The sequence below is a fragment of the Vigna umbellata genome, chromosome 11 (assembly GCF_029865625.1).
Source record: "Vigna umbellata cultivar VRB3 chromosome 11, Vumbellata_1.0, whole genome shotgun sequence".
In the NCBI taxonomy this organism is placed as follows: domain Eukaryota; kingdom Viridiplantae; phylum Streptophyta; class Magnoliopsida; order Fabales; family Fabaceae; genus Vigna; species Vigna umbellata.
In genome coordinates, this window is record NC_142175.1 from 36424 (window position 1) to 63684 (window position 27261).

The following is a 27261-nucleotide window of genomic DNA, read 5'->3' on the forward strand; positions in this document are numbered from 1 at the left end:
TTATTCATTGTTGAATATAGTAGAACTAGATATAAGATTAATCTCCCTCGTGAAGAAAATACACAAGGTAATGTATTTATAATAATGAGAATGTGGGCTAAGTCCAAATACAAATGAATATGTAAGAATAACATAATTAACATAGAAACTATATTTCCCTAATTAACGTAAAACGCAATATATCTAACACTCCTCCTCAAATATTTTCAATTCTTGATCCCATAAAGACTTACTGAAAATATCTTCTAACTAATCATTTGAATAGACAACTCAATCTTGATGTCTCTAGATATAATCTTCTCTCAAATGAAATTACAGTCAATCTCAATGTGTTTGGTCTTCTCATAAAAAACATTATTAAAATTTATATAAAGAGCAACTTGATTGTCACATATAAGTGTCATTTGAGTTATATCTCCAAATTGTAGCTCTCTAAGCAATTTCTTGAGCCAAACAAGTTCACAAGTGGCTAAAGCCACAACTCTATATTCTACTTCTACAGTAGATCTTACAACAATACTTTGTTTCTTGCTCTTCCAATTGATCAAGGTACAAACAATGGAGATACAATACTCGAAAGTAGATCTTCTATCAAGAGGAGATCTTGCCTAATCAACATTTTAATATCAAAAAACTTTTGTATGGTTATTTGAACCATAGAATCAACCTTTTCTAGGAGATCCATTAATGTGCTTCAATATACAAATCACGGCATTCTAATGATCTTCACATGGAGAATTGAGAAATTAGCTCACCACAACTGTAAAGGAAATGTCAAGACGAGTAATTGTAAGGTATAATTTCCCAACCAATCTTCTATATTGGTTAGGATCTAAAATAGGTTCCCTCTGATTTGGTAGGAGTTTGGTATTAATATCCATGGGTGTGTCAGCAAATTTTGAATTCATCAACCCAATTTTCTCCAAAATTTCTAATGCATGCTTCCTTTGAGATACCATTGTTAGATTGTGCTACCTCAATAATCAAGAAATATCTGAGTTTGCCAAGGTGGCATAGGTGTTGTTTCATCTAGGAGATGCCATGGTGGTCATTGTCTGTAAGAACGAAGATAGTGAAGAACTCGACTATTAATGAAGGGAGCAAGCACGGTGTGCACTACATGGCAAAGCCGGGATGAAGGGTAGAAAAATTGAGATAAAGAAGCATATAAGTTTACGAGGGAGTTTTGTTAAGTAAATTTAAATGGAATAATTAAATGTGTTAGTCGATGTTGATAGTTAATGTATTATTAGAGTCTTATGTGTAGTTAATGTATTAGCCGTTTTTGTCTATTTTGAGTACAATAGTAAAAAATATGTATCTATAAATTGAATTGTTAAGTTCATGAATGGAACAACAAAGAGAAACTTGACTCAAATTATTCATCTTATTTGCTAACAGTACAATCAGGACACATTCGCAGCTAATTCCTCGACTTTTAATTCAATGGAATTCTTTAGATTTATGATGCTAGCTGGTAGTATGTAGGAGATTAGAAAATTTTCCGAATCTCAACCTTGAGGATAAGGTTGATTACAGTGTCGAAGGGGTATTCTAACACAAAATAATGGTAAGATAGATGAGAAAAAAAAAGTGAGTAATGCAAAAAGGCCACGTGGAGGGTGATCTGAAAGATGGGAATAGAAGTTAAAAGTGTAAAGCAAAAGAAAAAGAATACCATATTCAAGGATTTTGTACCACACAGAGTGTGGTATATATTCTCTCTTAAATTCTCTCTCGGATATGTTTCTTTCATGCTCTGTTCTTATTATTCTTATTTGTCTGACTACTCTTCTAGGTTATTGTCGCTGCTAAAATCAAGAAGCTGCTCATGTGCAATGATTTCATTACTTCTATTCTATTGATCTCTAAACTAAAATTTTGTTACATTAAAAAATATAAATAAAATCCACACGTCTAATTCAGAATTCCCCTCTTAAGTTGTTTTAGCTGCCTAACGTCACTCTGAATAAAGCCTCATTGTCTTCTTTGCTAGACCCTTAAACATGAGCTGAAACAACCTAGGAATATTTTGCATGACATTTTCATTTAAAAACGAGGTTAATTACTATAGTCATTATTGATACTTACTCCTGTGGTTGTTGTTTTACTTCCTCGTAGAGAGAGTGAAAGGAAGAAAAATATATCGAACTTGTCATTATGCGCTCCGATAACATCGTTGCAGTTTCATTATTAACCATATTCACTTGCTCTTATAACTCGTATCGGCATCAAATTGAATCAACTTGCTTTCTTGCTTTTACCGTCTCGGTCTTGTTTCATCGAATTGAATCAATGTCTTACACTTCATCATCCTCAAAATCTAAGCTCCGATGGATATACGATGCGTTCATCAGTTTCCGCGGGGAAGACACTCGTAAGAATTTCGTTTCTCATCTCTATTCCGCTCTTGCAAATGCTGGGGTCAACACTTTTCTGGACGATGAGAAGCTTGCCAAGGGACAACAGCTGAAAACAGAACTGTTTCATGCAATAGAAGGGTCTCAAATTTCCATTGTTGTTTTATCCGAAAACTACATTTACTCTTCATGGTGTCTCGACGAACTAGTCAAAATCATGGAATGCCATGCTTTTAGAGGTCAAGTGGTTTTACCCGTGTTTTATGGCGTTTTCCCTCGGTTTCTACGTAACCTCAACGATGTTTCTTTCGAAGTTAGTGACCTCCACCGGGTGAAACAATGGAAGAAAGCGCTGGGCGAAGTAGCAGGTTTTGCAGGGTGGGATGTTTCAAATTACAGGTATGCATATACTTTTTGTTCCCTTTTGATTATCAGATTTTTTTCTCTATCCATCAGTTATTCTTTCTTGAAAGGGAATCTAACTCACTTAATTGAACAGGGTGCGAGTTGTTATGAACATCCTTACATGTTTTCAATTCCTACGGATAAAATACTATGATTTTCTTCTACTACTTATTTTAAATTCATATATTTAGTGGCAAGAAAAAGTGAAATAAAGAAAATTCATAAACTACTTTAGAAAATTGTATATTTGTGGCTTCTCTGATGTACCTGTAAAAGGTTTAGTAAAACGGTTTCTGCTATGAACACTATGGCAGAAAGACAGAAGATCAACAGTGTCAAAGGATTTATGCAACTTCGATTTTATTTTAGGATCTATTATAATTTGTATCCATTATCAATTCGAGATATTTTTCTTGTTTTGCAGAAATGAAAACTTTGTTGTGAAGGAAATTGTTAGTGAAGTTTTGGAAAGACTAGATAGAACATACATGTCTATTACAGACTTTCCAGTTGGATTGGAATATCGTGTGGAACATTGTATTGGCCTTCTAAGAAAGGAAACAAGAGGAGCTTATATATTAGGGATTTGGGGAATGGGAGGGATTGGAAAAACAACCATAGCCAAAGCCATCTACAATGAAATACGATATGAATTTAAACATAAAAGTTTCCTGGCAAATATTAGAGAAGTTTGGCAAAGAGATCAAGGGCAGATTGATTTACAAGAACGACTTCTTTCTGATATCCTGAAAACAAAAAAGGTGAAGGTTTATAGCAGTGATTGGGGAAAAGCTATGATCAAGGAAACGCTTTGCACCAAAAGAGTACTGGTTGTACTCGATGATGTTAATACATTAGAACAATTAAGTGCACTATGTGGAAATGGTAATGGGATTGTTCAAGGAAGTCTAATAATCATTACAACACGAGATGTACGTCTACTCAATGTTCTTGAAGTTGACCATGTATATGAAGTGGAGGAAATGAATGAGATCGAGTCTCTTGAGCTTTTCAGTTGGCATGCTTTTAAGGAAGCAAATCCACAAGAAGATTTCCTTGAACTCTCAAAACAAGTAGTCACTTACAGTGGAGCACTACCTCTAGCTCTTGAAGTTCTTGGATCTTATCTATACAAGAGAAGAGAAAAAGAGTGGAAAAGTGTATTATCAAAACTAAAAGAAATACCAAATGATAAAATACAAGAGAAATTGAAAATAAGTTATGATGGTTTAAGCGATCATACGGAGAAGGACATATTCCTTGACATATGTTGCTTCTTTATCGGTAAGGACAGAGGCTATGTCACAGAGATACTAAATGGCTGTGGACTTCATGCTGAAATCGGAATAACAGTCCTGATAGAAAGGAGACTTATAAAAGTTGAAAAGAATAACAAACTTGGAATTCATGATTTGCTACGAGACATGGGCAGAGAAATTGTTCGTCGAAGTTCACCACTAGAACCACAGAAGCGCAGTCGGTTGTGGGTTCATGATGATGTACTTGATATATTGACAGAACATACTGTAAGAACTTTCTCTTACTATTTTTTGAACTATCAATCATTCTCAATGATATCATGAGCATCATAATAGAAGTTTTTATTTTTATCTTCTGAATTTTAACTATGTTTCGGTTTAAAACCATGGGATATATATATTTACCTTTTCAAAGTATTTAGCTTCTAGATGTATACATAAGTTACATCTTATTTGTATTACTTCTTAACTTTCTCTAGTGAAAACAGCCAATGCTTCTCCATGTTTATAACCTTTTTTCATTTATTTTTCATAGGGAACAGGAGTCATTGAGGGATTGGCTTTGAAGATGCAAAGAACCAGTGGAGTTTGTTTCGGTACTGAAACATTTGGGAAAATGAAGAGACTGAGACTTTTGAAACTTGATAATGTACAACTAGATGGAGATTATGGGCATCTTCCCAAACAACTGAGATGGGTTGATTGGAAAGCATTTTCATTAACCCACATACCTGAAAACTTTTATCAGGAAAACATAGTTGCTATTGACTTAAAATACAGTTATCTTAAACTAGTATGGAAGGTGCCTCAGGTATTCGTATATAGTATATATTACCTGATATTTTCTATGACGAAAATACCAATTTGGACCAAAACTCACAGTCTTTTACAATTGTCGTTGTTCTCCAATCAAATTTGGATTTTACTTTGGTAATTTTCTTTTTATTATATGGATTACTGATTAGTGAAACAGCAAATTTAATGAAGAACAACAACAAATGTATCTATAATACATTAAGTTGTCTTGTGAATTTTTTCAGCCATATACGTTGCTAATCTTTCTTTTTGTTCGTTTTAAATTTTTTTGCAGTTTCTGGAGAGGCTAAAATTTCTCAATCTTAGTCATTCCAAGTACTTATCAAAGACCCCAGATTTTTCAAAACTACCAAATCTTGAGAAGCTCATTCTCAAAGATTGTCCAAGCTTGTTTGAAGTACACCATTCAATTGGAGATCTAAGTAACCTCCTTCTTCTAAACTTGAAGGATTGTACATGCCTAGGAAATCTTCCTATGGTAATCTATAAGTTGAAGTCATTACAAACCCTCATCCTTTCTGGTTGTTCAAATATTGACAAGTTAGAAGAAGACATAGGGCAGATGGAATCCTTAACAACTCTAATTGCAGACAATACTAGTCTTAAACAAGTGCCTTTTGCCATACTAAGATCCAAACAGATTGGATATATATCCCTTTGTGGATATGAAGGATTGGCACGAGAAGTTTTCCCTTCTCTCATATGGACTTTGATGTCACATACAAGGGGACCTTTATCCTGTTTTCAACCATTTGGGATCATGCCAACATCTATAGTCTCCATGAATATACAGGATAATAATTTGGTTAACCTATTATCAAAAGTAAGTGAGTTTTCAAAACTTCGAAGTATATCTGTACAATGCGACTCAGATTTTCAACTAACTCAAGAACTAAGATCAGTTCTGCATAAGTTATGCAATGTAAACTCTTCTGAACCGGAAAGTGCATATCAATCACAAATTCCAGAAAATTCTTTGGCATCGTATTTGATTGGAATGGGAAGCTACCAGCAAGTCTTCTATATGCTTAGCAATAGCATATCAAAGGTTCCTTCTCCCTTTTTTTTTTGTGTCTACCGTGCATTTCCTATTCACTTTTACAAAGCATGAAATATTGTTTCCTCACAAAAATATGTATTTGCTTGTAGAGCATAGCATGAGCTTACGTATATGTTCATTTATTTAGCATTTAGCCTGGGGCTTAGTGAATTTCTCTGGCTGGGATGGGAACACTACTCTGCCATTTCTCTTCTTCTATAATAAACTAAATTTAATAATACAATCTCTTTTCCTAGATAGGACATAGGACATAGGACCATATCTTCCTCCTTGTGGGAGTTTTTGGTGACAATGTTAAAATTGATTAAGTATTGACCTAAATAAATTTATAGTTAGAGACTACCAAATCTATTTTTTAAATGGGGTCCAAAAGAGGATGTGGAAGGTGAAAAGAAGGGTAAAAAGGGTGTAATAGTGAGTGAAACAACTTTGGAAAATGGGCATTATTTCAATAGAGTTGAAAGTCTTTCGTGATATAGCAGTTCTAAACTTTTTCTTTCGGTGAGAGTTTCAGAACTGCTATTGAAGTAGAAATCTCTCCTAACTTTCTATTGTGTATAGGTGCTTTTTGTCTATTGCTGAATTCATTTCAATCCATTTCCTTGTCTACTTTTTTATGAAGTACAGTGTATATAACAGTAGACAATATGAACTTGCATATCATATTAAATGAATAACTAAGCGTTGTTGCATGATACAGGTATTGAGAACCAATAGTTCTACTGATTTTGTGCTTCCAGGGGACAATTATCCTTATTGGTTAGCCTATAGAGGGGAAGGTTATTCAGTACCTTTTCAAGTTCCTGAAGATAGTGAATGTCGCATGAAGGGAATGCTATTGTGTGTTGTTTATTCATCAACCCCTGGAAACATGGAAACTAAAAATCTTACTAATGTCTTCATCTTTAATTACACAAAGTGCACCATTCAGATATATAAGCAAGCAACAACAATGTTCTTTAGTGATGAAGATTGGCAGGGTGTAATATCAAATCTAGGACCCGGAGAGAAAGTGGAGATTTTTGTAGGTGTTAGTGATGGAATCACTGTTAAGAAAACAGCCGTGTATCTGATATATGGTCAGTCAATTACGATGAGAATGGAGTCACTTGGACTGAGTGCACAAGAATCACCTGAGCTGAGTGTGATTCTGTCACCTAAAATGAGTGCACAACCAACCACTGATGTGGAAATGAAGGCGAAGAAACCGAAGAAAAATATATTTGCAAAAATTAGAAACATGGTTAGAGTATGTTCATGTTTGGAGTAGAATACGGCACTCCATTGTTATCATTTAGAATTCTGTTGTGTAATATATATAACTAGAAAGAATTGTTTAAATATAAATTAATTTAAAAACAAAAAAGTAATTTTTATATTGACTAAATTAAATATTATTAGTATTTAAGTTACTTTTTATTTTTAATAAAAATCTAAAATGTAATTAAATATTGTATTTTTAATAGTTAATGATAAAAAAATTGTTTATTTAGAGATGTTTTTTTTAATTTCATGTTAAGACATGTGAGAACCTAAAAACTTGGGATTTAAAGGAGTGAATTAGTATACATTAGACTAATAGAACCAGATTTCTATGAGTATAAAATATATTTTTGGACAAACCTGGTTCATTAGCCTACTTTTACTCTCTCTCTAGAAATCAGTTCTTCCTATTTTCTCTGCCTTCTTTCTACCACATTTATGCCTTCTCTCTTCCATTTCTCTTCACTGAGCCATTGGATCTCCATTCAGGTGGTGCCCAAGCATCCACAAGGTAGAAACCTTCAAAACCAACCGATCAGTTTCGGGTCTTAGTCGGGTAGGTGACTCTATCCAGTTCTTCGTTGTTCTTGAATTGGGACATGCATTCTTGCTAGTTGCATGTGCCTTGTGCTTTCCCCTTTTTCCTTTTCTGTCAAACTCTAGCTTTAAGAGCTGTTTTAATCACCAAGTGGTGGTGTGTAGGGTGTTGTCTAGGTTTCTCACAACTCGAGATACTGTTAGGGCATTCCAGTGAGCTGTGCTGTGACATCTCTGAGGTAAGGGGAGCTAGGATACGTTTTTAAATTGGTTACATGAACTATATGCTGAGTTTTGTACTGCTGTACTGTTGATATTGTGTTCTGATTTGGAAAGATTTAGTTGCATGTGTTGGACTGTATGACTGTGAAATTGGATTGTAATGTATGTAAATTGTTTTGGGATGTATTTAATTTCTGTAATTACTATGTTGAAGTGCTTTGGGGTAAGAGGTCTGTTGTAACATTGAATAAGTGGGAAACTTGGTGTTCTATCAGGATTTAAGGTCATTTGGAGAGGAAGTGAGGTAGTGATTTTGGGCATTGGAGGTCTAGAGTGCATTGGGTTGTTTAGGTAGCTCAGATAGGTCAATTTTGACTTGCTAGGAACATAAAACTGGACTAGAACATGTTGGAAATGGTAGAATCGGATTTGAGCCCCAAAGTTGAGGAAATTAGTGTTTTAAGAAGGAATTTGGGTCTTAATCACTTGATAATCACTGTAGAAATGTTTATGATCATCTAGATAAGTTTAATTAGGTATAAAACACAATCTAGGGTGTTAGAAGTTAGGGAAACTGGTTAGAATTGGAAAATAGTGTGTGAGTTGCATAATTCTGTAAGATTTTTGTTCTGCAGATTATGCAGACTCGATGAGCGAATGTTTTCGCACAGCGAGTCCTCACAACGAGGTGCTCTCTGTTTAGTCATTCGCCTAACGAGTTGGTGTGCTGTGCGAGTAACTGGAGAGGGTTGCTCTTTGTCTGGTGATTCGCTTTGCGAATCTAGTCGCTATGCGACTTGTAGTGATCTGGGTTTAATGTCAATTAATTCGAATAGCAAATTTGGGACTCTATGCGAGGGTTTAGGGTCTGATAATGTGTATCAGAATTTTCAGTTTAGCATAGCGCACAGACTTGGTGCGCTATGCGAATGGGGTTTAGCATAGCGCAAAGGCTTGGTGCGCTGATCGAATGTGAGTGAGTAAAACACACTGTTTTTGTTATTCGCATAACGAGTTTGGTGCACTGAGCAACATGCCCAGAACCTGTTTTTATTCTTTTTATTCCTGTTTTAAGATAACCTTGAACTATGTTTTGATTATTAGAATGGTGTAAAAGTATCTATGATATTGTATGATCAGTGAGGTTATATGTTTGGATTCAATGTGATAATATTATGGTATTTGGTTGTTCATGTCTTGAGTTAAGTTCAAAGTGACAATATGGTTGATGGACGTAATTCCATGGATCTCAAAGGGAGGTCAATGGTGGTGCCTTATGTTATTGGACGTAATTCCATGGATCTCAAAGGGAGGTCACATGGTGTTGCCTTATGTTATTGAACGTAATTCCATGGATTTCAAAGGGGGGTTACATGGTGGTGCCCTATGTTATTGGACGTAATTCCATGATCTTCAAGGAGAAGATTCATGGTGGTGCCCTTAGTGTTTAGAATGATTTGCATGGTAGCTCAGTCTTGGGGGTTTTCTTGACGCTCCAATGGTCTTTCATTCTCTAGTAGAGAGGATTGATCCATGTGGTGAGGAGTAGCAGGAGATCCTAATCTTGGATGCTTCCAGTATGGCCCAAGGTGAGTGATAACGGACTAACCTCGTGAGTGTGGTAGGGTGAAACCCATTGGCAATGACTTTGCAAAGCAGTAGAAGCCACCATGAGTGCATAACCCGCCATAGCTCGACAATCATGCTAAGTCCGGACCAGTCAAGTTCAAGTGCAACAAGTTATGTTTGTGTAGTCTAGTATATTTGTCTTTAATTGCATATTGTTTGTAATTGTTATAACATGATTTTTGTACACCTAGCTCACCCTTGCTTCTATGTTTGTGTTTTGCTTGGGTATGTTTTTCTTTTGCAATGATCATCCACTTGGGTGTGAGCAAAGGTGGATGAGGTGCCTTTGGAGCAGGCTTTGGAGGGAGATGATGCTGAAGCTTAGTTGTTTAGGAGTTTCTTAATTAAGTACTATCATTTTGAAATACTCTAAGGTGTTTAGTTTTAAATCATGGCTTATTTTGGATGACTGTAATCTGCAGACTTTATCTACAAGTCTTCTTCTAACTGTTCTATTGTATTAAAATGTGGACTACTAGATTATATAGTTCTATATAATCTGGGACGTTACAAGATATTATTGTAAATCATTTTTTACTTTTAATATATTTTCAAGCTAAGTTTGTCCCAATAAAAATAATAAAACTAAAAATCATTTTTTGGTTTTTATTCATATTATTAGAGACTTTAAATGTTTTGTTTCTATTATCCAAATTTTGATACCCATTTTCGAGTAACTAAATTTTGTAAATGTACACCAATTTTTATGTCTTAATTATAAATTTCTAGCATATTTCAATCAGTATAAATTTAATAATTTAATAAATCATTAGTGCAATGAAGGGAAACAACGATTATTTTTGACAATACGCTTCGGTTTTTGAACCGAGGCATATACAGGCGAGACAAAAAGTTTGGTTGAGAACCGAGGTAAAAAGGTGTGGGCTTTTGTCTTGGTTCAAATGTAACTAAGGCAATAGAGGTTGTTCCTTTTTTTATTTTTTATTTTTGCCAAACTTTTGGCCTCGGTTGTTGGAGAACCAAGGCAGTAGATGTGGACCTTCTACCTCGGTTGTGGTTGAATCGAGTCAGTAGAGGTGTTTTTCTTTTTTTTTGTCTTTTCGTCAACCTTTTTGCCTTGGTTGTGGCCAGAACTGATGCCATAAAGGGCTTTATTCTTCAGTTATGGTCACAACCGAGGCGTATTCTACTATTTTTTTAAATAGGTTTGTTTTTGCAATAATCCCAAATATAGAAACAGACCTGCATATTTTAAAATTTTCCAGAACAGTCCAGAAGCATATATTTCGATGAAAATTATAATAAATCATAAATCAATTCAATGTATATAAAATTATAATCATAAATTAACTTAAAAGCATAAATCAAACCAATGTACAAAGTTAACCTAATCATAAACATGCTAATGTAGAACTTACTATATACTATTATAGAGTTTAATTACATATTTTGCAAAGTGCTTTCCTTATGGATTTAAGGGACTTGTTTGGAATTGAAGTAGTAGAATTGAATCTCTGCATAAGACTCAATGATTTCAATTAGTGTATATGAATTCTAAACTATAGAGAGAAAAATTGGGAGAGAATAAAAATATTCCTTTTCAGGATCGATTCATCCTTCCCGAATGCAACATACAATTATCTGTTGTATTGCGCTCTTTAAGTATGCTTGTTCCCTCTTCTTCTTTGCCATGCCAAGTTTTTGTGAAATAACTCTAACGAGAAGAAAAAGGAAGGCATTAAGAGACCCTATTGGCACAACCTTAGACATTCTAAGATCCTTTTTCAAACATGCTCCTTTTCATGTCAAAAGAGAGATAGATACATAGACACATCTTATTGCACTGATTGGGGGCGTTCGTAATAACTGAGGGGGTTAAAGCCAATCCCTCACACCACATACAATATGCACAAAACAAATTACCACTATGCTAATTCATTTCGTTTGATAATGTTACCAATTAATAACCTTTTAAGTTAATCTATTTCACTTATAATACATTTTACACATTTTTAATGCAAACAATATTTCACACTACATAGAACTTGTTCACGAGACTATTACCCAACCCTAACATAGCTTTAACTACTTTACCACCTGATACTTGTATAACATATTCCTCATTCTAATAATAAAAGATATTAACTTATGCATAGACTTGTATTAATTCCTCTGATCTTACCGTTTAGAGAGGAGAAAAGGCGAGAATGAGAAAGGGGAAATAGGAGAATGATGGTTAGGGATTTAGCACTAATGCAATCAGGGGAAATGACAGCGGTTATTTTCGCCAATAGACAGCGGTTCCTGAACCAAGGTATATTCAGGCGAGGCAAAAAAGTCTACCTCTTTTGGCCTCAGCTCAGAACCGAGGCATAAAAGGGTAGGATACTGCCTCGGTTCAGAGCTAACCAAAGTAGTAGATTTCTGGATTTTTTAAATTTTTATTTCGCATAACTTTATGCCTCGGTTGGGTCAATAACTGAGGCAGTATGTCCCTATCTACTGCCTCAGTTGGGACAATAACCGAGGTAGTAGAGTCCTTTTCTGGTTTTTTTTATTCACCAGCTTTTCTGCTTCGTTTTTTACCTTAATCGAGGCCATAGGGGGGTTTTCTTCCTCGGTTATGGTCTCAACTGAGGCATATTCCCTTATTTTTTTTAAAATCTGGTCTGTTTCTGCTACATTCCCAACTGCAGAAACAAACCTGCATATAATTTTACAACCAGAACAGTCCAGAATAATCCAAAAGCGTATATTTTGAATGAAAATTATATTAAAACGTAAGTACATTCAATGTAATCATAAATCAACTTCTTAGAAGCATAAAGCAATCCAATGTAATCATAAATCAACTTTGAAGCATAAATCAATGCAATGTACAAAGTTAAACTAATAATAATGTACAAAAGCATAAAACAACTTAGAAACATAAACTTAGAACTTACTATATCCTAATATCTACTACATACTATTATATAATTGAATTACATATTTATCCAGTGCTTTCCTCACGAGTTGAAGTGACTTCTCTCGAATTGGAGCAGTCCTATTGAATCTCTGCATAAAACACAATGATTTCAATTAGTGTATATGAAATCTAAACTATAGAGAAAATAAAATTCAAACCTAAATATTACTGTTTCCCATCCACTGGTGTAATGTGCACGAATAATGGTCATCATCCAAAACATGACGTAGTAACCACATTCATATGACCCCGTTTGTCTATTACACTACAATATATCATCATAATTATAAAATTTTAATTAACATCATTTGATTGGAACCAAATGTAACAAACTGTGGACTAAACATACCAAACCTTAAGGGCAACCCATGCAAGCTTTTTAGCTATAGCAGTAGATCTCCCAGATAACATCATATGTGTTGCAAGGGAACTATTAAAAAAAATTTGTTTTAGCATACATTTATATAACAAAGAAAGTTAAAACATTGAGGTTCTTACCAATCTACTACATATCTAAGAGGGCTGGGAGGACACTTGTGCAATGAACAAAACCAGACAGCAGTGTTCTCCAGTATGGAGATCACAAGTAGCTATCAATGACACCTGAAATTGGTAATAACTTCATTGTCATATACCAAAATTAATAAATGAAACTTTAAAGTTAACAAACTTTACTTACCCATGTATATAAGGGAGAAATATATCTCCTTCCCCATTCCAAAGCAGGTGGTGATGTATGTTTGGATATCATCAAATTTATTTCTTTCATGAGTCATAGAGGGGTCAATGAACCCATATACATCGTTGAACCCCTTCCTGTTACTAACATCAAACATATACCTAAAATGAAGAAATAATCTGATATAAGTAACTTGATAAATTATAATTATATAAAAAAGTTCTCATTAACTTACATCATCCACAACTGAATGAGTGTAATATTGATTTCTTCTCTCCCAAACGCAAGCTCCCTAACATCTTGATGATGGAAGTACAATGGGATCTGAGCTTCTCTTCCAAATGTAGTATACATTCATCAGCGCATCTGAAATGATTTTAGCAAGCTCGTCTAACGCACCAAGAGGGTTGTCCCCAGATAAATGAGTCTTCTTCGGTGTAGGACTTCCCTCTTGACCTTCAATCTACTATTACATGAAAAAATGGTTGTTATAACGTCAATTAGAAGTAAATATTAAAATTGAGAAGTATATAGTATCAGTGTTTACCGGGGGATCAGATACATAACCAACCAAATGTGTAGGCCAGGCGACAAAGGACTTAAATTCCTCTTCCACAATGAAGAACTCATCTGTAGGCATAGGAAAAACGACATCTGGTATGACAACTTCATCCACCGTGACCTTGACCTCATCTTCTGCAAACTGTACACCATGAACTACAGTGTATGTCTCATAAACTATACCACGAGCCACTAGCATGGTCCCGGTATCAGAGAGAATATATAACTGACATGGACGAGTGTCATCCATGTCGTCCCCTGGGGCACCGACAGCTGAACAACTTCCTTTGCCGCTTCTACCTGTCAAATTAAATGTTAGGTTATACAAAAATTAAACTAATATACAAAAATCATTAAGTTTACTTGTAGGGGACACATGTTCTGCTACAGGAGATGGCAGAGGACGATTGCCATAATCCTCATAACGCTGCTGGAACTGGCGCACAACCATTTCAGCAACTTCATCATACAACTTTGCCCGAGCCTTCTTTGTGATCTCCTGCGTCATCTCTTTTCTTATGTTCTCCTTCATCTTTTCATATGAATATGGATGCGAGGAAGACCCAAAGAACTGTCGTATGCCTATGCCAGTCCCAGCACCACGCACCCATCCTGGGTGCTCAGGTCGTCAAATAGCTGTGGCAAGAATATCCTAACGACCTTCTTGTGTGAATTGACCTTGGGAGCTCTACTCAACCAAGGAGTCCTGTCACATAACAAAACTTCAAAATCATTTGAAAGATCTATGTAATATATATAACAAAAATGTTGTAAAAATATGAGAAATGACATCTTACAATTCTTTTAGATATCTCTCTGGCAGAGTCGGAAGTGTAGGAGCCTGATGGTCTTATACGAGCTAACTTCCACTTCTCGTGCCGAGATGGTGGTGAAGGAGGAGGAGGAGGGTCACCACCCTTAGATAGTGAAAGTCTACTATCTGACTTCTGCTTCATTATTTTTTCCTCAAGCTTCCTATATCCACCACGAGACAGTATGTGTGGATTTTGATTCTGAGCACTTATTCCCTGTGCTTTTGCTCTTTTTTCCTGTGAAAAAAATAAAACAATTTTCATAAAAAAGAATTATGAATGATGAATAGAATGATTTTACCTACACTTACTTGCCACGTCTCGGATGAACGAAGCTCTACAAACTGACGCCATGTTTCTTCGTCAATTGTTGAATATTTGGAACATGAGTTTCATTGCTTTTTGGTCCAAATATATATCTAGATGTCAATTTTGTCTTAACCCCTCAAAATCTTTCTGCAATTGCAGATAAACACTTATTCCTTAAGCTCTCTACATTTGGCATATCAAATGTCATCTACATCAAAGAAAGTAATAACCTTATATCAATACAAATTTATCAATATAATGAATCTAGAATTTATCAATATAATGAGCAATATTGTTTAGCTTACCAATAGATCTTGCCAAATGAGATTCCGATCAGCCTCAGATACATGGTCAAAGGATTGAGTAAGTATAGAGATACGGTCACGTGCTAGTACTCCAAGGTAAGACCTAAATACATCTGCATTTGGGCCAGATGCAACTCTAGTGACCACGTCAATAATGACAAGTGTCCTCTCACCTACATTTCTTCTAAGTATAAGCTGTCGTAACCTCGTTGCTCCTCTCGTTCGTCTAGAAGTGGTGGGGACTTCATCTCCTGACGAATGAGGTGACTCATCCATATATCTGTCACAATAAATAAGATGAAAGATTAATAAAACACTTATAAAATAACATATATTATTTAACAAAAGCCATAAATATTTACACAAATATGAAGTTCATACACAATCATATGGATTGGTCATATGTATATTCCCTCATTGTGATCTTCTCGAATTGCTTGTATATCATCAATTAGAGGGTCATCATCCAAGTTTATTGTCGTTTTAAATGGATGGTTGTCAGCAATATGAAGATTACTTAAATTCTCTTCTTTATCTTCAATTTGTCTTTTTCCTTGAAGAGCAACATACCAATGGTCAGACGCAGGATCTTTGACATAAAAAACTTGACATGCTTGATATGTCATGATAAACGATTCGTCTCCATAACCAACCTTTCGAAAATCAACAAGTGTCACACTAGATTCATCTATTTTGACACCACTCTTATTGTCGACCCACTTACATTTGAAGAGTGCAACGGAAAACTTAGTGTAATCAACCTCCCATATCTCTTCAATTCTACCATAATATCTCATGGATCCAATTACAGGATTTTGATCTTTGGAGGTGGAAAATTGTAGCGACTCAGCTTCTAGACTGATGCCACTATTTTGTACTGTGCTTTTATCATCCAAAGTCTTTGTATAGAATGTGCAATTATTAATTCCGTAGTCTGTATAACACACAACATCAAACTTCAAACCATTTGCTAGCCACAACAAAGTCTCAGAGGACCGTGATTCTTTCAAAACTTCATATTTGAACCAGGACAAGAATGTTCTGTTATGCTCCATCAACTGTCATTTCTCTGATTGTCTTGGATACTTGTCCTTTACAACGACTTTGTGTGCTTCCAAAAATGGGGTCACTTCATCTGTGTTGTTTAATATGTACAGATGTGCTTGCATAATTCTTCAACTTTTCGTCACCACATTCACACCTCGGATGCTTTTACTTGTAGAATATCTATTCAACCATGATGTCCGAGGGACTCCTATCGGATTTGCTTTAGTCATATAATCAGAGCAAAAATCAATACTTTCTTCAGCAATATATCTCTCAATCATTGAACCTTCTGGACGATATTGATTTTTGACGTACCCTTTCAAAATTTTCATATAACGCTCAATAGGGTACATCCATCTTAAGTATACTGGTCCACACAACTTTATTTCTCTGACCAAATGAACAAGTAAATGCACCATGATGTCAAAAAAGGATGGAGGGAAAAACATTTCTAGCTGACACAAGATTATGATAATTTCGCTTTGAAGTTCATCTAACTTTGTAGGATCGATGACTTTACTACAAATTGATGAGAAAAATGAGCACAATCGAGTTATGGTCTGCCTAACTTTTTTGGGCAAAATTCCACGAATTGCCACCGGTAACAATTGTTGCATTAAGACGTGGCAATCGTGAGACTTCAATCCAACAAGTTGTAAGTCCTGCATTGACACTAAGCTCTTGATATTTGAAGAGTATCCTTGTGGTACCTTGATACTCTTTAAACAAAGACAAAAACTTATTTTCTCTTGTCTGGACATTGTGTAACATGCACAGGGCAAATAAGTACGTTTACCAATCTCTCTTGGTGCCAACTCTTCTCGAATCTTCATGTCAACCAAATGCAAACGCGCACTCACTCCATCTTTTGTTTTTCCCTGGTAGTAGTGTACCAATCAAGCTATCAAAAACATTTTTCTCTACATGCATGACATCTATGCAATGTCTAACATCTAAATTTGACCAATATGGAAGATAAAACAATATTGATTTCTTCTTCCAAGGGGTAGTTATAGAAGACTTCTTCGACGTTTTCCCAAATACATGATGTACTCTATTAACTTTTTCAAGAACTTCAAGTCCAGTAAGTGGAAAGGGTGCGTTGTCTTTCTCTTGTTCTCCATTGAATGCTTTCTTTAACCTTCGATATGGATGATTAGATTGTAAAAATCGCCGATGATGCATATACATTGTCTTCCCTCCGTGTTTTAATTGATGAGCTATAGTGTTTTCTTCACATATAGGACATGCTTTATGACCCTTCACACTGTACCCCGACAAATTACCGTTAGCTGGGAAGTCATTAATGGTGCAAAATAACATAACATGCATCATGAAAGTTTTTGAAGTAAAGGCATCAAATATTTCAACCCCATCAACCCACAACAACTTCAAGTCTTCAACTAATGGCCTGAGATAAACATTGATGTCATTTTCAGGCTGCTTTGGACCAGATATCAACATTGACAACATCATGTACTTTCTTTTCATGCACAATCCAGGAGATAAGTTGTAAATTATCAGTATAATGGGTCAACAATTGTGATTGGTACTTAAATTACCAAATGGGTTCATTCCATTAGTAGCTAAGCCAAACCTAAGATTTCTACATTCTTCACCAAATTGGGGGAATTCTTGATCAATATTTTTCCATTTCTTTGAATCAGCTGGATGACGAAGCAACCCATCAGTTGTTCTCTCATTTGCATGCCATCTTAGGTTTTTAGCGTCTTTGGGATTCGTGAACAAATGCTTAAGTCTGGCCACGAGTGGAAGGTACCAAACTACTTTCAAAGCAGAACCATTGTTTTTTGTGTGACCACTATCTTCACCGTTGTTTTTTGACTTTTATCGTGATAAGCCACATTTTGGACACTTTATCAAAACTTCATTCTCATTCCTATATAATATGCAATCATTCGGACATGCATGTATCCGTTTATACTCCATACCCATCAGACAAAGAATTTTTTTTGCATCATAATTACGAGTGGGTAATGTATTTCCATCTGGCAGCATTTCATTCAACAACGACAACAATTATGTAAAACTCTTATCAGTCCATCCATTGCTCGCCTTTAAATTCATGAGCCTTAACACCGTTAACAACCGTGTGAACTTAGTTGAACCATCATAAAAAGGAGTCTCTGCATCAGTGGACATCGTTTCATACACATGCGCTTGGGCAAAAGATTCTACACCAACATCGCGGATCATGTCCTCTAAGTTTTCTTCTTCTGGTCGATCTTCCATATCCATTATGGAATCATAAACATTTTCAGTTGGAAAGACAGTTGAAAAGTCTGTTAATTCTTCGTGCCATATCCATGTTGTATAACTTCGTACGAAACCATCACAGATAAGATGTTCCCTAATATCAATTGCGTTCAACTTCCTCCCATTCAAACAATTCACACAGGGACATCTAAACTTGACTTCATCATCACCACTTGTACTCGCATTACGTTGCACAAACTCTATAAATTCCTCTACCCCTCTCTCGTACTCAGTGCTGATGCGTGGTAAATTAATCCACCCTCGATCCGTACGCATGTTTACTGAAATTGTTTACACAATTTCAATAATCTTGAATGACCACTTTGATCGTGTTTTTATTCAAGGTGTGACCCTATCCCATTCAAGAAGATTCACTTTTTTTAGTTTATTAAACATATCAATCTTAAACAACATATCTTAAATTTCATGAAATTTTTCCAGCATTTCGCATTGGTCTTCAGGTTACAGAAAATGAAAGTGATTGTAAATCACAATCAAATATACACCCGAAGATCAATACAAAACACAACGACAAATTTTCATGAAATTTAAGACAAGTATATTAAAATTGATATGTTATAATAAACTATGAAAAAATTATTACTCTTCTTAAATTGTCCAATCGGACAATTCAAGATTCAATACTTGTAAATTATTATTACCGTCTCCTCTATTCATTTGTAAAAAGTATGTTTGCTCAAAAAATCTAGAGATAGTAAATAATTTTTGTATTAAATCTCAAACGAAAAACTAAGGCTAATTGTCAACAACAATATATATTCAGGCAAACAAATAATTACATATACAACATGCAATATATTCAAGCAAACAATACATTGAAGCAAACAAGTGAGAATAATACACCGATAGTTATAAGAACTTATTTGTTAATCATGTTTACGAATTATCTTTTTTTTTTTCTTCATTCCTTGCTAATTCGTCTTCCTTAGCTAGCTTTCCATAACTCTTAGCATGTGGTTGGATTGGAAGGTGGATTTGGAGGAGTGGATGATGAAATTAGTTTTTAATATAAGTTATTAAAAAAGTTATTAGTTTTTAATATAAGTTATTTGTTTAATAATTATGAAATTAGTTTTTAATATAAAGTTATTAAAAAAGTTAAAGAATAAGCATACTTGTTGTCTCATTTTTTCAACTTTCGTTGCATTTCTTAGCTTGCAAAATTTCCATGTTGGAAACAAACAGTGCAAGTGTCCCTTCCAAGGATTCCATGTCCATAAAATCAACAACAGTAACTTGATGAGCTTCATTTTGCAGAAACCATCCCAACACGGGCTTTACACTCATTAGCCCGACATTTCATAATAAATATTAAATTAACTTATATTTTAACCAATATTATAGACAACAATTATTTTCTCATATATAACAAGAGAATTTTCCTTTACCTTATTTCATCTTAATACATTTTTCAATTACATAATTGTTGAAGAAAATAACCATTCATTAAAACAATCCGAAATTAAGAAGTGTATTTTCAAATGCCAAGAAAATGTTACCAAACTCTCCATTAACTAAAAACTAAGTTATTTTGAACAAGTATGTTTCAGGATGTTCAAACGTTCGTTGCCCAATGTCTCAATAACAAGTAATTGAAATATCAGCCTAAGCATCCCACAGTATTGCATCTACCTCTTATATCCATCAATTGAGTGCCCTTAACAACTTGTAAAATTATACCAATATTCTACATCACTTTTACTAATTTTTCATTCAATACTTTACAATTAGCAGCAAGCAAAACACAGAGAGCAGATTTTTCTTACTGCACCAAGTCTCAACCAATATACCAGTCTCAACCAATCTACCAACTCAAATATCAAAGTCAAGCTAAAGAGGGTTTGAACAACTTACCGTGATGGGCAACACCAATGACGACGGCGGCAGCGGGACAACGACGGCAACGGTGGACGACGACAGACCTAGTGACGATGGCAACAACTGCAGGGACGAAGGCGGCAGAATGGGAGAACAACGGTGCAATTCTCGCAGCAAATGGACAGTATAGGGAAAATGGAGAAACTTCAGGCGTAAGTGGTTGAAGAAGAGAGGCCGCGAGGAAGGAGGAAAACACAGCGAGAAAATGCAGCGAGGTAGAAAATGAAGGTTTCGGCGAGGAAGAAGATGTAGGTTCAGCCAAAGAGAAAATGCAGCAAGGAAGAAAGAAGATGCGGGCTTACGTGAAATTTTAAATGGGTCGGTTATTCAACTAACCGATGCCTCAGCTCAAATAGACCTCGGTTATCAGCAAAACTGAGGCATAATCTCCACACATATGCTTCGGTTCCACCAACCACCCGATGCAATAGCAAAGTCTTGTCATCTTGCAGTGGCGTTCAGTGGTGTTGCAGGTATTGGCAAGCCTATAGGCATCGGTTCTGCCACCAACCGATGCAATAGCACGTTTTCTAAAAAGTTGTCAGCAAAAGTTAGTCAAAAGTCTGCTTTGCAGGGCGCCATAGGCATCGGTTCAGTAACTAACCGATGCAGTATTGGCTTTCCACCTCGGGTTCCTCTAAACTGAGTTATATACAACTGTACGCTTCAGGCTTTTCTTATCCGAAGCCTATATGGTGCGTCAGAAACCCCGTTTTCTACTAGTGTAGGAACCCTCTATTCACAAATATAGAACAACTACTTTCTATACCGATTATAGTTAAAACTGATATAGAAAATTTTCTTATTTATTACATATATGTCATCGCATCCTTTTTGTATAATAATTATAATTAGATCCGGTATAGAAAGTAGTTCACGAGATTATTACCCCACCCTAACATAGCTCTGACTAATTAACCACCTGATACTTGTATAACATATTCCTCATTCTAATAATAAAAGATATTAACTTATGCATAGAAGTGTATTAATTCCCGAGATCTTACCGTTCAGAGAGGAGAAGAGGCGAGATTGAGAAAAGGGAAATAGGAGAATGAGGGTTAGGGATTTAGGAACCCTCTATTTACAAATATAGAACAACCACTTTCTATACCGATTATAGTTAAAACTGATACAGAAAATTTTCTTATTTATTACAAAAATGTCGTCACACCCACTTTCTATACAAGTTATAACTATGATCTATATAGAAACTTTTCTTTTTTATTACAAAAATTTCATCACGTCCATTTTCTATACCAATTATAATTAGAACCAATATAGAAAGTTATCTTATTTATTACAAAAATGTCATCACACTCACTTTCTATACATGTTATAATTATAATCAGTATAAAAAGTGGCCCATGTCACTTTGTCATATTTTGGAGAATTATAACTAGTATAAATAATTGATATCAAAATTGTTGTTAACACGAGTGGATCCATCCAAAAAATGTTGTCATTTGCTCCCTCCTTACGACTTAATGGATTGTACCATGTCAATGGCAACATATTATGTGCTTATTGTAGTAACAGTGAGGGGTAAAAGAGTTAGACCATTAGAAGGTGGTGGCTTCCAAGAAAGAAAGCTTTTATGTCCTCTAATGCTTTAGCCTCGGCCTTTCTTTGAATAACCTTTGACTACTAATTAACATTAGCTTGTTTGTCCATCCTATATCTATAGACCCATGTTTCTTTTTAACAACCTTCATTTGTTTTGGTTTCTTCAGAAGCTTCAAAATGTTATTCTTTAGAAATTGTTCAAGCTATTTCTGCACAACCTTGACCCAATCTTGGTATATTAGCGTCGTAGAAGATCTTTGCTCTAGTTGGGAGATGAACGTTAAGTCTTTTATAAATTCTATTATGCAAATAACAAGTTTTATTTACTCTTTTAAAAAACTGTGGTGAATACTATTGTAATAAAAAAACTATTTTTTTTTTCAAATAATTAACTGTAAATCTTGTAAAAAAATTTCGCATGTTAGTTTTTTAAAAAAAGGTTAATTTATAATAAAAAAAATTGAAATGAAGAATGTTGACATTGTGTTGTAAAATATATCTTTTTGTCTGTGTATGAATGGGGTTTAATAATTGTAGCTGAGGAGCAACATGTTCCCCACTTGACAAAGATTAGTTGTGCAGATGGCAATTTCTTTTTTGATGGAGTGAAAGGGAATCATGTGCAGAAAAAGGCATAAAACGAGGTGATAATCGATTATACTTAAAAGGCATAATCCATTTCTAATATTACCATTCATTTGAAATCAATTGTGAAATATCGAAATTCTTCAAATTGCAATTTGAAATTATAGACATATTTACTCTCAATTTTTCGAATTATTATATGTCAAAAGGCAAATTGAAATCATTTCATATATGTATGTACAATGAACATAAGAACAAAACATTAAAACCATTTTCCACCTGTCTTTCTCCTTAATTTCAGCTTGTACATGGGACCATCTATCTCACCACTACTTTCGTTTCTTTTATCGTACTTTAGCGAGCATAAGCATAAACAAACAGTGATGATACGCACTCATCAATCATCATGACCAATATTCAAGTAGAATAAACCACCATATTCGCATGTTTTTCACGAGTTTAGACGCACACTAACCTCTTTTAAAGATTTTCATTTAAAGATTTATCTGTAATGCCAAAAGACAATGCAATGCTTTATGCTTTTAACACTTAAAGGGATCAGTCCATAATGTAAAAGAGACGTAGTGTATTGCTTTTAAAATAAAAAGTTAAATTGATATGTAATTTAAAAAAAACAAATATAATTTGAAAAATATTTCGTAGTTGTTAGAGTAATATTTTATTTATATGGTTGAAAGCGGGTGTTGGTCTAATTTCTCAAATTGCTAAAGTAAAAAAGGTTCTGTGATGGTCTTAACGCGCTTGAATAACTATAAAAAATTGTAATCTTCCGCGTGCTTTGATTAGTTGTGTCTGTAAAGATCATCTATCTCACTGTGTCGCATTGATGCTTTCTCTTCTAACACTTCATGGCCTCATCGATTCCTTCCACGGAATTTGCCTCTTCATCATCCAAACTCCCATGGATGTACGATGTGCTCTTCAACTTTACTGGAGACGAAATCTGTAACAAATTTGTTTCCAATCTAGATTCTGGCCTCTCTAGTGTTGGATTCACCACTTTTCTTCACCACCACAATGCAGTGAAACCAATGCACATCGAACAACCTATTATGGATCTCTGTCGGGTAGCAATTGTTGTTTTCACTAAAACCTACTCTCAATCCGCTTGGTGTCTTCATGAACTTCAAAAAATCATTGAATGGCACAAAACTTATTGCCGACATGTTTTGCCCGTATATTACGAAATTTCGCCATCTGATATACGTCTTCAGAAGGGTGATTTTGGGAAAGACTTTGAAGCTACTGCACGTCAAACCTTTTCAAGACAACAACTCAAGCATGGTATGTCCAGGTGGGGCCAAGCACTCACCAAACAGCAAATTTCTTTGGATGGGATGAGAGCAATTACAGGTAAATAACTCACTCAATCAAGCCAATTCTAAGATAGTGATTTAATCTTACTATTAAATGACTTAGTCTGCAATTTCTATTGAACTTGAAGGAGCGATGCTGAGCTAGTAGACAAAATTGTTAAGACTGTTCTTAATTTATCAGTCTTGTCTGCTACTAAATTTCCAGTTGCATTACAACCCAAGGTGGAAGATCTTATTCGAACTATCAAAAATAAATCCACGGAAGTTTGTACAATAGGGATATATGGAGTGGGAGGATCTGGTAAAACCACCCTTGCCAAAGCTATCTACCATCAAATTCATTGTACATTCACGGAGAAATGTTTCATTGAAGCTGATGTAGAAGGTAAAGGATTAAGAAGTTGCGTTAGTTTACAAGAACAACTTCTTACAGATGTCTTAAAAATAAAGGTGAAAATACCTACAGAGGAGATCGGAAGAAGTATGATTTGAGAAAGACTTAACGGGAAAAGGGTGCTCATTGTTCTTGACAATCTGAATGACTATGGTCTATTAGACCTATTGGGAGGTAGTTCATGGTTCGGTGAAGGTACTGTAATAATCATTACAGCAAAAAATAAAAACGTACCGGGGTTACATCGAGTGGATTCTGTTTTTCGGATAAATCTAATGAACCCAAATGAGTCGCTTGAGCTTCTTAGTTGGCACGCATTTGGAGAAGCAAAACCAAAAGAAAATTACAATTACCTTGCAGAAAGAGTAGCTCAGTTTTGTGGAGGACTACCTCTAACTCTTGAAGTCATTGGAGCTTGTTTATTTGAAATAAACAAAAAAGAATGGGAAACTGTATTGTTTATATTAAGGAAAATTTCGCATGTCGATGTTAAACAGAAATTGAAAATAAGCTTTGATGGTTTACACAATGAAATGGAAAAACATTTATTCCTTGATTTTTGTACTTTCTTTGTTGGTAAAAGCCTAGCTTATGTTATGAAGATCCTACATGGCTTGGGAATAGACGTTGACATTGGAATAAGAGTTTTGATAGAGCGTAACCTCATAAAAGTTACAAGAAACAATAAATTTGGAATGCATCCTTTGCTACAAGAAATGGGAAGAGAAATTGTTGGTCAAGGAGGGGATGCAAGATATGCACTGGAAGAGATTGATGTGAGAACATTCTTTATATATGGTTTTGAAACTCTTTTTGAAAATGTTTGCTTTCTCATGCGCAATACATTTGTTTTTTCCTAGGTCTTTTTATCCAAGAGAACAAAAATCTCTAGGAAATGTCCTGAGAAACTGTTTGTAACCAGAAAACGTTGCTTCAAACCTTATCCTTTGGAGATAACACACGAATCAAGAGTGCTTAAACTCGCTGGAAATCCTGGATGCGTTCGGCTCGACTGGAAAAACCTGCAGGTTTTTATAATGTGCCATTTTCTTTGAAAACTTCTAGCTTAACTAAAATAAAAATATTACTTGTTTCCATTTATAGCTATTTCATTGTTTTATTTTCTTCTCTAATATTTGATCCAAAAACTGTCTTCCTGAAGGTTTTGGAGTGGCTAAAAGTCCTGAATCTTAGTCACTCCAAGTACTTAACAGAAACTCCTGACTTTTCGAGACTTCCAAGTCTTGAAGAACTCATTCTCAAAGATTGCCCTAGATTGCGCAAATTACACCAATCTATTGGAAGTCTTTCCAATCTTACACTGCTAAATTTGAAGGACTGCACAAGTCTAAGCAATCTCCCGAGAAAGATATATATGTTGAAATCTTTAAAAACTCTCATTCTCGCTGGTTGTTCGAAGATTTACCTATTGGAAAAAGATATAGTCCAAATGGAATCCTTGATATCTCTAATTGCTGAAAATAAAGCCGTTAAACAAGTGCCTTTTTCAATTGTAAGCTCAAGAAGCATTGGATATATATCCTTACATCGACTTGAGGGACTGTCACATAATGCTTTTCATTTTATCATTCGGTCTCGGATGTCACCAACAATCAATCCCCTATCTTATATTCATTCATTCACGGATATGGAGGATAATTTTTGGGATGTTATTGGACCATTCTTTAGCAGCTTTGTAAATCTTCGAAGCGTTTTCGTTCAGTGTGACCCCGAGTTTCAACTATCTCAGCAAGTGAAAACTATTCTGGTCGAATATGGCGTGAATATTACAGAATCAAGAATTTCAAAGCATTGCTTCAGGTCTTCTTTGGTTGGTGTTGGAAGATACAATGAATTCTTAAATACTGTAAGTAATAGCATATATGAGGTTCTTCTTTCTCTTTCCTTTCACTTATTACCTTCACCATGATTTTAGCTATTAAACATATAGTAATCCTAATTAAGTCTCTGACAGAAAATACAATACTAAATTTTTAAGACCCTTCATTTCTATTGCCACACAACTTCATCTAAAAGTTTCTGATTTTATTAATCAATTAACCAAAATGATTATGCTTATACTAAGTACTAGGAAATTGATTTCCAATTTCTTGCTGTACTTGCTTCATAAATGTTTTATTCCCAGTCATCGTATAAATAAAAATTGAAAGAGATGTAAACAAAAATGCATATTAAATTCCTAACGACATGATGGTGATATAACCAGTTTTGTTTAGACTAATTACTGTTTGTATGTGTTAATCATGTATTATATATTGTAGTTTTTAATCACAAAAATAATGATTGCAGAGGATAACTCGAATAGCAGAATTAGATAAATTAGTAAGCTTTTTATCTCATGATACAGGTATTGGAAAGCAGTGAGTCAGGTGATGTTTCTCTTCCAGGTGACAACGATCCTTATTGGTTGGCCCATATAGGTGAGGGACATTCTGTTTCTTTCACTGTACCTCAAGATCGTGTCATGAAGGGAATAGTTTTGTGTGTTGTTTATTTATCAACCCCGTTAATCGTGACAACTGAATGTCTTACAAGTGTCTTAATTGTTAATTACACAAAGTGTACATTACTGATGCACAACCATGGCACAGTAATTTCCTTTAATGATGAAGATTGGCATGATATAATGTCAAATTTAGGATCAGGAGACAAGGTGGAGATTTTTGTGACTTTTGGTCATGGATTGGTGGTCAAGAACACAGCTGTCTATTTGATATATTGTGAATCAGAAGACTTGGAAAGAGAGCCTGCGCTTAACAAAAATTCCCTCATTACATTCATTAAGAAAATTGTAATGTGACTTCTGCCAAGTCATATATATCATCTTTGACAACAGCAGATCGTTTAGTTATGGAATTAATCCTAGAGTCCTTGATTTCTGTATATTTTTTTTTATCTTTTCTTTGTTTTTTCTCTAGTGCAGCTTATAGTGAATAAATTCATGTTTATATTGTACCATGTTTTTTCTCTTCACAATGTTTCGGTTGCT

General features: G+C 34.9%; 2 protein-coding genes and 2 pseudogenes across 2 annotated transcripts; all 4 read left to right on the forward strand.

The window, feature by feature from the left end:
• The first annotated feature begins 252 nt into the window (after window positions 1–252).
• On the forward strand, window positions 253–7284 carry LOC148190668 (disease resistance protein RPV1-like). Its single transcript, XM_088101940.1, has 5 exons — window positions 253–2759; window positions 3190–4291; window positions 4560–4835; window positions 5115–5888; window positions 6601–7284. The coding sequence occupies exons 1-5, from the start codon at window positions 2161–2163 to the stop codon at window positions 7168–7170; spliced, it is 3321 nt and encodes a 1106-aa protein (XP_087958066.1). The 5' UTR covers window positions 253–2160; the 3' UTR covers window positions 7171–7284.
• Window positions 7285–23346: 16062 nt separating this feature from the next.
• On the forward strand, window positions 23347–24000 carry LOC148190669 (disease resistance protein RPS6-like; annotated as a pseudogene).
• Window positions 23987–25280, forward strand: LOC124820406 (disease resistance protein RPV1-like; annotated as a pseudogene).
• A 118-nt stretch (window positions 25281–25398) lies between these two features.
• Window positions 25399–27189, forward strand: LOC124820407 (uncharacterized). Its single transcript, XM_047292081.2, has 2 exons — window positions 25399–26118; window positions 26620–27189. Exons 1-2 carry the CDS (start codon window positions 25627–25629, stop codon window positions 27070–27072), a joined length of 945 nt encoding a protein of 314 aa, XP_047148037.2. The 5' UTR covers window positions 25399–25626; the 3' UTR covers window positions 27073–27189.
• Window positions 27190–27261: the final 72 nt, after the last annotated feature.